The sequence below is a fragment of the Eptesicus fuscus genome, chromosome 9 (assembly GCF_027574615.1).
Source record: "Eptesicus fuscus isolate TK198812 chromosome 9, DD_ASM_mEF_20220401, whole genome shotgun sequence".
Lineage (NCBI taxonomy): Eukaryota > Metazoa > Chordata > Mammalia > Chiroptera > Vespertilionidae > Eptesicus > Eptesicus fuscus.
In genome coordinates this window covers 16564099-16575477 of record NC_072481.1, presented here as the reverse complement: position 1 = coordinate 16575477, position 11379 = coordinate 16564099, and the positions used below count along the sequence as shown (strand labels likewise).

At 52.7% G+C, this 11379-nt stretch overlaps 1 protein-coding gene across 1 annotated transcript in view; it reads left to right on the top strand.

The window, feature by feature from the left end:
- Nucleotides 1-477: 477 nt before the first annotated feature.
- SLC9A1 (solute carrier family 9 member A1) overlaps nt 478-11379 on the top strand; it is a 50795-nt gene continuing 39893 nt past the window's right edge. Inside the window, exon 1 of the mRNA XM_008148023.3 lies at nt 478-1662. Coding sequence (XP_008146245.1) covers nt 1311-1662 — 352 coding nt within the window. The 5' untranslated portion in view covers nt 478-1310. The remainder of the gene's footprint in view (nt 1663-11379) is intronic.

Sequence of the window (11379 nt, the reverse complement as noted above, 5' to 3'; positions counted from 1 at the left end):
ACCCATTTTCTCATGTGCAAAACTGAAACCATAACAATAGTTCTATGTGCTGGGCTCTATTCTAAACCCCTTACACTGATTATCTCATTTGGTCATCTCAGTAAGCCTCTGATAGGTACTGCTGCCATTACCACTTACTTTACAGGTGAAAAAGGGTGAGACAGGGAGGTTAAGTAACTTGCTCAAGGTCACATGGTAACCAAATACCTAAGATAATAATATATCCTTCACAAGACTAATGGGAAGCCTTATGAGACTGCGGGTGTGGATGTGAAAGCGCTTTGTAAATAGTAAAGCATTTTACCTCTGTTGGATAGAATCTCTACAGATCCAGGACTTTTTTGTGTGTGCCGTCACTGCTTCTCCTTTCTCTTCCTACAGAACGTAATACTTCCTTCCGCCGGCGGCAAGGGGTCGCTGCGCCGCACGGACGCTGACAGGTCCCTCTAGCCCGCTCACGCTGGATGCTCGTTGGTGCCTATAAATGGCAGTGACCGGCTCAGCTAGGCATCAGCCCATCGCCGCCGGGGCTGCACCCGGCGCGGGAACCAGAGCTGGATCTCGACGTCGAGAAGCTGAAGCTGGGCCGGGGCGGAGCGCAGCGCCGCGCCGGGGCCGCAAGGAGGGGCGCGTTGCCGGGGGCCCACCGCGAGCCGCCCCCAGCCCGCGCCGCGCTCTCCCGCCGGGCCGCCTGCCTCCGCCTTCCTCCCCCCTCCATTTCCCTGGAATCTCAGCCCGGCGCGCCTGCACCCCGACGCTTCTCTGGGTGGGGAAGCTCCCGGCGGCTTCCTGGCTTCACTCCTTCCTCGCAGCCTGGGCTCCCGGCCCCCTCGCTTCTTTCCCTGGACTGGGTCCCACCCGCTTCTGTCTTCTTCCTTTAGCTCAGGTTCCCTGCTTCTTCCCGTAGTCCCCGCTCCTCGGTCACTTTCTCAGCCCAGGTCCCAGCCTTCCCTCTTCCTTTTCCTTGCCTGGGGTGCAACCTATTCTGTCCCTTCCTCTGTCCTAGGCGCCATCTAGTCCCCACTCTCCTTTTCCCTGGCCTGGAGGTCCAGACCTTTCCGTCTCCTCCTGTGGTCCTTCCTGGGTCCTTGTCCCTCTTCCCCAGTTTGGAGTTCTAGATCGAGAACCCAGCCTCCCTCCACCCCCAGAGGACTGCTTCCATAAAAAAACAAAGACCTCTCTAAAACATGAACTTTTCCTAGAGACTACCCCAGTCTCTCCTCCCACCTGCCGACCCCCTTACCACCTATGTCCCACGTCTTACTCTCACTTTGCTAAGGGTCAAGGCCTACTGGGCTGAGGGAGGTAGGATGCTTCTGTGGTCTGGCGTCTGGGGTCCCTCTCTGCCTCGAGCCTTCCCTTCGTTGCTCGTGGTAGTAGCCTTGGTGGGGCTACTGCCTGTTCTCAGGAGCCATGGCCTTCAGCCCAGTCCTACTGCCAGCACCATCCGAGGCTCAGAGCCTCCTCGAGAACGCTCCATTGGGGATGTCACCACCGCCCCACCGGAGTTCACCACTGAGAGCCCCCTTGTTAACCATTCCATCACTGAAAGTAGCACCAAGGACCGAAAGCCCTTTCCAGTCCTGGGTATCGACTACCCACACGTGCGCACACCCTTCGAGATCGCCCTCTGGATCCTGCTGGCCTGCCTCATGAAGATAGGTAAGTCTAGTTCGCTCTGATGTGTCCGCTGCCACCAAACTGGTGAGCTTCCTGCCCCATCCTTACCCCTTGAGGCAGGAATGAAGGTCTGGACTCCTGTAATGTAGGCAGCCTCCATCCTGCCATCTTGGTCCTTCTCAGGCTTGAGCTCCGTGGCCTCTGTGGCCGAGGCCTCCCAAGATTAGAACCAGCATTGTGCATGGGAAAGAACAGGATTAGAGCATGAGATGCTTCTGATATGAGGAATTTCAGCAAGACTACCAGGCCTGGCAAATCTCCTCTGGCTGGACCAGACCCTGAGGGGAGCCAGGCACCCCGCTGTGTGTAAGGCAAAGGGAAGTGTCTTCCAGCAAGTGGCACAGCCTGCTCTGTCAACAGCAGCCAGTGCAATTAAATGCTTCATGGGAGGGTTTTCCGGGGTGGAGTATATTTCTGCTTTGCCTAAGGAGTTTGATTATAGTGGGAGGAGGAGGGAGGGTCAGTCTCGTGCTGGAGACCTAGAAGTGTGGTAGAACATGAGGGATCCCGATATTTTCACCTTCCTTTATCCCCGAAATATTACCTATCAGCTTTGCTTGCCCTGGCTGCGGAGGTGCCCCTGAATCAGTTTCCGGCCCAGGAATGCTATTCTTTAAAGAGTTCATGGGACAGGGGACCCTGGGATTTCTGTAGTTTGTTGGGGAGTGGAGTGGAGTGGAGGCAGTTGAAGCTTGGTCTGGCCCCAGCTCACTTCCAGGTTGGCACCTGGCTGCGTCTCAGGGTGGTGTCTGAGCTGGCCAGTCACATGGGCCTGCTGCTCAACCAAGTGGGAGAAGGACAGGTGGAGGGGTTCAGGATGTTCTGGTCTGAGGAGACTTGGAAATGTTCTTTTTGGGAGAAGGAAACAGAAAGTTGTTCCCTTGCAGAGCGTTGGTCTCCTTGCTAGGCCTGAGCACTCTGTTCTGCTGGGTGATGGATGGAGCTCACCGGAGCCTGCATAGCCCAGAAGTCCCTGGAAGGAGGGGCCGGGGGGGGGGGGGGGGGGGGGGGGCTTTAAAAGCTGACTTTGCTTTTTTTAGCCCCAGCTAGCTGTAGAAGGCATGAGGGCCTGGTACTCTGCTGGTTTGGGTTTGGGGAGTTTGTGACTCTTGGCAGGAAGCCTTGCAGCTTTCCCAAGGACATGCAGGAGCTGAGTGGCAATGCCAGGCTGGTGTGAGGCAGGCCCTGGGACATGCTGCAGGGAGGCGCTCTGTTTTGACACATCCCAAACGGAGCTTGCTTCCTGGTGCAGGATGTTCCGGTCCGAGGAGTGCTGTGACAGTAGCAGGGCCTGGCCTGTTCATGGACCTGGGCCATGGGCACCTCTACCCTGATGGCAGCCAGTTTCCTGGAAAAAATCAAGGACCGGGCAAGGGGAGCCATGTGTACTGATTCTGACAAATAACATGACCTTGAACTCGCTGGGTCCTTTGTCTGCAGGTCTCGCCCACCTGCGAAACTGGCAAGAATCTCAGTTTGACCATATCACTCCAGTCATGAAACCTATGTTTTAATTTGTTGTAAGAAACTGAAGTGACCATGATGTGTCATTTACTTGTGTGAGACCCGGAAGAGACCTCACAAGCACTGTCTATTAATTGCCCTCCTCTCTCCAATCACCTCTCCTTTCAACCACACCTGCCATTGTGTTAGGGCCCTGGGGACTGGCACACACATTGCAGGTCTCAGTGACTTCTGGTGGGATGACAGCAAACTCCTACTGTGGGCAGTCAGGAGTGTGTCCATGTAGGCCTGATAACTCTGGTTCTAATTGGGTCAGACTTGGCCTGCTTTGTCCCCACCAGAACCTGTGCCAGGGCCCCCGGGGTAGCAGGAGAACAGAGAGAGTGCCATGGCAGGGGTATTAGTCTAGAAGTTGGGAAACTTGGCTTCTCACCCACCTCTCTCTGTGACCTTGGACCAGTCACCCATCTCCACTTGTTAATTGACCCACATGGCCCCTTCTGACCATTTCTGCCATTTCACTGACTTCGGTAACCCTGGCAAGTCATTCCACCTTGGGACCTCAGCTGTCCTATTGTAAAATGAGGAGGTTGGATATGATCTCTGAAGGCCTTCACAGTTCTAAAAGCCTGTGTTTCTGGCTTTGGAGGGCATTTTTTCTGTGTCTGAAAACAGAGGCGTCCTAGCATCTGGCCATCGTGAGAAGGAAATCCATAGAGAGAAATGTGACCGAAAGATCTCTAGGGTCCCTGTTGTTCAAGTGACAAAAGTGGCAGCCCATGTTTTCCTTCTCCCTCTGCAGTGTAGAGTGGAGGTTAGATAAGGGCTCCACCACTTTTCCCCTTACCTCTCTGTGCCTCCATTTCCTCTTGTATAAAATGGGGAAATGATAATACCTAGCCATAGCGCTACTGATGTGCTGATGACAGAAATGAATACACATAAAGTTGTCTTTGTACCCACAGGAAGCACTCAGGGGTTGGTATTTCAATCACCTAAGGGCATCCCCACCTCCGCCTCCTACAACATCCTCTGAGGCTAGAGGATTACAGATCTCTCCACCCTGGGCTGCCACTGGGTGTCAGGGTTTGGGGTGTGTCCTGCTGGACTTTGTTTTCCTTTCACTTAAGCTGTCTCCTGGAGCCGGCCCCGGGTGGGAGGGAAATGGCACCAACTGACTTAGGGGGTAGGGTTGGGGGCTGAGACCATGCTCCCTCTGCGCTACCCAAGGACCTGGGAGTTCATTTCGGGGTCCTGCCTAGTCTCTCAGTGCCCCAGTGTGGGTAGCAGCTATGTTGGAGCCCTCATTCTGTCATCGGTGGCAGCTGCTTCCCGTGCAAGGTGCCCCTCCTTTAAGAATACAAAGTGCTGTGTGCAGGTCTCATTCCCACCCTAGTCATTGAGCAGAGCTTTAGGTAGACAGGGATGGGTGTGGGAGGGGCGGGGTTGGAGCTGAAGTTTTAGAGTGGATGCTCTGGCTTCTCTAACCGACTCGGTGGGTGAGTGGGCTAGTCACTTCCCTTCTCTGGCCTTTCTTCTCTCTGCAGTAGTCAGGCATTCCTGCCTTTTCCTTGGTGGGGTGGGGCTGGTGGCGGGAGGGGGTCTAAACTACTGCGAGAACTAGGAGAGGGACCCCAAGCCTTAGGTTAGGTCCATTCTCCACGCCCACCGCACATTGGGATTCGGACCCTGCATGAATTCTGCTTTGTCCCCAGTTCACCTGGTTCTCAGTCCAGTGCTCGTGCCAAGGCAGAGCTTCCCTGTAACCCAGCTCACCACTGGCACCCACTGCATTTGTTTGTCCACATCCCTGACCCGGAACTCCTGGCAGAGGCCTGGGAGCCCAGAGAGCAGGTATTCATGTTGTCGCCTGACCAGAGGCAAAAAGAAGCCTTCCTTTGTCCCTTCACATCTTATAGCTTGTTTTGGTCTTTGCAAGGTGTACCCTGACATTTACTCTTAGAACCAGTTTGTGCGTGGAGGAGAATGGGAGTCATTATTGCCCACTGCACATGTGTGGATATCAGAGCCAGCAACTGGTTTCCTATAAAAATAAGGTTAGACCTTTCCTCTCCCACTTCTCAAAAGAAGAGAGGAACAACTTAAAGGTCACCTTGAAAGTGTTACAAGAAGCCCGGATGGGACCTTTCTAGAAAGAAAGAAGTGACCTTTTGCTCTTTGGGAAAATAGCTGAGTGACTGCAGGACAATGGAGGGGAGGTCAACTGAGGACGAGGAGGATGCCTTCGGGTAGGACACGTGTCTCCAGAAGTGCCAGGGTTGGTGTTCGAGGGCCTGAGGTGGTCATTTTGCTTGGAGTTCATTTAGCTGAGCACCCACGAGGCACGCCCTCTGGGCCCTGCCCCACCCACCCCTCCCGCTCTGGTGGCCAGGAGAGACATGGTCAGCAAGCCTGGACCAGGCACCTTGTTCCTCGGAACCTGGCTTGCCTCATCGGTGCGGTGACATGCCATCTCTGCTTTCTAGGCAGCCACTGCATTCAGAGTGGGACCCATGTAGAGACTGAATGTGGGCATGCCCAGCACAGTGCCCAGCTCGCTGTGGCAGCTCTCGTGGCCTGCTCAGATTCCATCCCCTTTGGGCGGTCTTCCCAGCCCACTCCAGCCCACAGCAGTTGCTTTCACTTCTCCCCTGAACCCATCTCCCTTATTGTTTCTCCACAGCTTTGGCATTAATCCTAGCCTGCCCTGTGACATCTCTTCTGTGGTGTGTGTGTGTGTGTGTGTGTGTGTGTGTGTGTGTGTGTGTTTTAATAAGAGTAACCATTTATTGAGTATCTACAGAGTAGAGTCAGGCACTTTATAGAAGTGATCTCATTTAATCCCCACTAAAATCATATGAGATAAAGGCTCTCTCTGTTTGGCAGACAAGGAAACAGCTCAAAGAGGTTATCTGCTGTGATGCTGAATTGCTATTTATTTTCTGTTGGAGTCTTGGCATAGCCTCCTCGAGGGGTGCAGTTACATCTCCTGCCCCTCACATTCCCCTTGGCAGATGCCCACGGCCCTGCACTGAGTAGGTGCCCAGGTCACTGCACCTGCCCTGGGGAGCTGTAGGACTCCCTTTAGGGACGGGGCCGATGTCAATGTGGGAGCCCTCTCCCAGCCCTGAGAAAACGGCAAGGGTTCTCTGTGCTGGCTTCGGGCCCATTCTCCGTCCCTATGAGTCCGCATGGGTGCAGCTGAGGCTGGGCCTGTCCCTTGTCCTCTGGTAGTGACCTTGCCATCTCTTTGCTGGTGCCCTCTCGGTAGTCTGACTGCTTCTTCCCTGCTTGGGCAGGAGGGGTTTCAGTTAAAGGGTGGTTTCCTTTACCCAGCAGGGGTGGCTAACATGTTGTGATCTCCTGCCTGGGCAGAAAGGGTGCTAAGTTGCTTTTGGTCACCCTCAGGGCTCAGCAAGATCCCTGGGAGACAGCTCTGTGTTGGCATCAGGTGGCACCGCTTTCTTCATCCCTAAAAGGCAGGTGGAGTTTAGTAGTAATTCGTGTGGGTACTGTAATCTGCGTATACGGTATTTAATTCTGATCGTCTCAGTGAAGGTCCTGGGGGTTAGAGTAGCAGGTGATATTGGTGTACCCATCCTCTCTCCTGCCATTCGGTGCATTGAGAGGATCAAGGGGAACCAGAGATCCAAAAGGGCTCTGAGGAGAGTAAGTGACCAGACACATCCATGTTGGCAACCTGAATGGCCGTAGGGAGGCACACCGGTTCTCCTGCAGGAGGGAAGGGCTGGAGGAGCGGGGTGACCCAGGGTTCAGGTCAGCACGGGTCTGCGTTCTTATCACCCCCTTGAACACATCTGTAATTGCTTGAAGGAGGAGCATGAGGGCTGGACTCAGAGGTCTCTCTGTGGAGCAACAAACCTTTGAAATGGAGGGCTTTTCTTTTCCCTTGAAGTGTTGTAGGTCCTCTAGGAGGAGAAAGGAGAGGCAGAGAAGTGAATTAAAACAGAAAATAGCCGAAAACGGTTTGGCTCAGTGGATAGAGCGTCGGTCTGCGGACTGGGGGGTCCCGGGTTCGATTCCGGTCAAGGGCATGTACATTGGTTGTGGGCACAATCCCCGGTGGGGGTTGTGCAGGAGGCAGCTGGTCGATGTTTCTCTCTCATCGATGTTTCTAGCTCTCTGTCCCTCTCCCTTCCTCTCTGCAAAAAATCAATAAAATATATTAAAAAAAAACAAACAGAAAATATGCCTGGCTGGTGTGGCTCAGTGGTTGCTCGTTGACCCATGAACCAGGAGATCAGGGTTTGATTCCAAGTCAGGGCACATTGCCCAGGTTTGGGGCTCAATCCCCAGTAGGGGGCGTGCAGGAGGCAGCCGATCAGTGATTCTCTCAACTTTGATGTTTCTATCCCTCTTTCCCTCTCCCTTCTTCTCTCTGAAATCATTAAAAACAAATAAATAACAACAACAAAATCACACATGCTGGATGGGAGGGAGTGGGGAGGTGAAGAGATCTGAGGTCTGGTCTTAGCTCTTTGCTGCCTAGCTGTGTGACCTTAGGCAAGGCACAACCTCTCTGAGCCCGTTTCCTAATTTGTAATATTGTGTTAGATATTTGTTCATTACATTAGCTGGCACTTATTAACCTCCTGTTTCAGAGGCTGTGTCGGGTACTTGCACAGCTAGAAAACATTGGGGTTTAAGACGAGATCCGTCTATCTGACTTGGGAGCCCATGTTTTCTTTATCATCATGCCCTGACTCCCTTTCAGGGCAGAAGTTTTATCTTGGATGCTCTCTGTGGATCATTTCTTGGTTTTGGGGGGAGACTGTGACCCTCTCCAAGTCCCACTATGAAGCAAATAGTCCTCAGAGGTGGCTGGCATTGAGAAACACAGGAGGAGCTGGGAATTGGAGCTGAGGGGCCCCAGGCTCCCTTTGGGAATGCCAGTCTATAACACAGCTGGCAGGCCTTCCTTCTTCCCTCCCTTTTCCCGTCACCCTCCACCCCCACCCCTTTCCTTCCATGGTGGGGAGAAGGCTCACTCAGCAAACCCAGGACCTGGGTTATTCCTGAGTCATCCATCGCCTGTGTGGGCCTCATTTTGCAGCACTCATTCCCCCGGCAAACGTCTGAGTCAGACATGTCTCCCCAAGGTTGTCTGCACACACCACACTGGGCCAAACCATCTCTTTAGATGCTGATAAACATCAACTGGCACTTTAAGGCAGCCCATGATTATATGTGGGTATTTTTAATCTTATGGGCTAATCTAATTTTAACTGAACTAAGTTTTGGATTGGGCCTGGATCAGCGGCTGCTCCCTTTCCCTGGGATCATGCTGACTTCATTTTCTTGCCCCTAAAGCTCATCCAACATGAGGGGCCAGTTCTCAGGGTCTGCTAGGCCAGACCTGACCCCTGAGTTCTGATACTGACTTGCTGAAAATCTGGAGTTCCCCAAATTACCCCAGCAAGCTTTTTCCTGCAAAGATGTTTCCTGAAGCAGCTCTGAGTGGGGCTCAGAATGAGAAGTCCTGTTCCTTCCTAGGCCCCCTTCCTGATCTCTTGGGGGACACTTACCCCTCAGGCCGGACTGGCCCTTTCCACAGTGCTCAGGCGACATCACACCTGTGTGTCAGGGCCCACAAACTCACCAAAATAATGGACAGCTAACACTTACATAGCACTTGCCTTGTGCCAGGCAAAGTTAAAGGCTGTGTCTTTGTGCTGGCCAGCCAAGACGGGGAGCAGCTAATTAATTCGTCTGTTTAAGCTGGGGTGGAAGAGACGGGTCAGCTGAAATATCCATCAGGCATTTAACTTGTGGCCCATGGGGAACCAACAATTGTGAAACCTCAGCCCTGCTCATTAAGACCCCCCGGTCTGCTTAGGAGAAAGTGGTTGATCTGTGTGCAGGGTTGGGCGGATTCCTGGCTGAAGCAATGTTCTGAGGAACAATCAGGTCTGCTTAGGAGAAAGTGGTTGATCTGTGTGCAGGGCTGGATGGATTCCTGGCTGAAGCAATGTTCTGAGGAACAATCAGTCCCCAAGGGCAGGGGTGGTTAGGGAAGGCTTCTCAGAGGAGGTGGAACCTGAGCCGGTCTTGAAGGGTAGAGAATTAGATAAGCAGGCGTGACAGAGAGAGCTATTCTTAGTGCAGATTCCTACAAGAATGTAAGCCCCTTGAGGACGCAGGTCTGGCTCCAAAATATTTTCGGAATGAATGAATTGGTTGATCGATTTAGGGTCCGCATGAAGCATTTGGCCACACAGAAACCGGTTTGACTGCTCAGAGAGGAGGGAGAGCCAAGTTTGGAGAGGCTAGTCACCAGACTGAAGGCCGGGCCAGGCAGCAGAATGCGCTCGGGAAGCGACAGATCATGCTTTCTGTGTGTAGCTGCCTGTCTCCGTCCCTCCCAGCCTCCTGCAGCTGGCTCTAATTAACGGAGGGTCTTGCAAGGGCATCCTCTCCAGGCTGGGTGGGGTCTGTCTAGAAAAGTCTGGGTTTGTTTGGTCGGCTGTTGATTTGTGTAAGTAAAAGCAAGATACCAGAGCTTCCTCAGGGGCCTGCCAAGAGCCCTGATTGAATTAAGCTTTTCCCGGGAAGATTCCTCCAGCCATCAACCACACTGACTGTGAATTACTGAGACTAGTGGCCATAAACCACACAAGAAAGCAACCTCATTATAGTTGTACCTGGACAGGTTGACTTATGGCTTCTCTTTGTTTTTATGTGTGTGTTGGGAGTGGATTGGGGCCAGAATCTCCTTTCTGTGGCAGATTTGTTTTTATTTTTATAATATGAATAAATAAAACATGTTCATGGTAAAAACAAACAAACAAACAAAAAAAACACCCACAAAAACAAAAACCCAAACAAACAAAAATAAACCCCAGAAATACAGAAGGGTATTAAGGTACAAAGTAAAAGTTCCCCTCCTCACTTCTCTGACCACCCCCACTGTCATACTCCCCAGAGGTTAGCACTGTTAACTTTCTTGTGTATCTTTTCAGGAATTCTCTATGAATATATGAGTGTGGGAGTATGAGGGCAGGTTTAATTTTCATAAAGCCATTTGTAAAGGGACAGAGCTCCGGGCTGGGGATTGGGGATCTGGGTCGTAGTCCTAGCCCTGCCTCTTTCTTACATATTGATCTGTGGTAAGTCATTTTGCCACCCTGGGCCTTAGTTTCCCTATCTGTCAATTTCCACTGTTGTCTCTGGGACTTTCCAACGGAAAGGCAGTCATCCCAGGGGCCCTCTGCTCTGGGGAGGCCTGGGCAGACTTGTGAGGCCCTTGGAGAGGGATCTGCACAACCCATTCTTTGGGGGACGTGTCACTGCTGTCATGATCCCTGGCTTCAGAGCACAGAATCCTCGAGTACAAGATGATGGTCATTTCCATCTCCAGCTCTGGGTTACGGGATTAAATAAATGGGTTCTCAGAGAGCCCACTCTCTTGCTGGGGACATAAGGTAATACAGGAGGGAGAAAGCACAGGTGGGAAATTGTGTCACTCAGGCTGGGATGCTGAGGTTATCAGAAAGGAGGAGAGATCAGGGAAGGCTTCCTGAAGGAGGTGATCTTTGAAAAAATATATGTTTTTATTGATTTCAGAGAGAGAAAGGGAGAGGGAAAAAGAGATAGAAACATCGATGATGAGAGAGAATCATTGATTGGCTGCCTCCTGCACGCCCCTTGTGGGGATCAAGCCCCGCAACCCAAGCATGTGTTCTGAATTAAACCCTGACCTCCTGGTTCATAGGTTGACGCTCAACCATTGATCCATACTGGCTGGTCGTGAAGGAGGTGATCTTGAGCAGTGGGCCAGGTGGAGAAGAGGAACATCATTCAGGAGGGCTTTTAGAAGGGATTCTGGCTTAGGTGGGAGAATAGACTGGGGGGATCTGCTGTTCTAGGATATATAGGTTCCTAAGAGTCTTCCTCAGTGCATGATGGAGTTGAAGGGTGCATGGACCCCTAAAGTAGCCTGCAGACATTTATATATGTACTAGAGGCCTGGTGCATGAAAATTCATGCACTGGAGGGGGCGTCCCTCAGCCCAGCCTGCCCCCTCTCACAGTCTGGGAGCCCTCAGGGGTAGGAGGCAACCCGGCGATCAGGGGAAGGCGACGCCACCATCACACCTCTGCTGCTGCCACTGCCAGCAGTGCAAGCCTCGGCCGGCCCCGGTTACCTGAGCCTCAGGTGGCCCTGGGCGGCTTGGGGGCTGAGGGAACTGGAGGACTCCCGAGGCAGCCTGCCGCC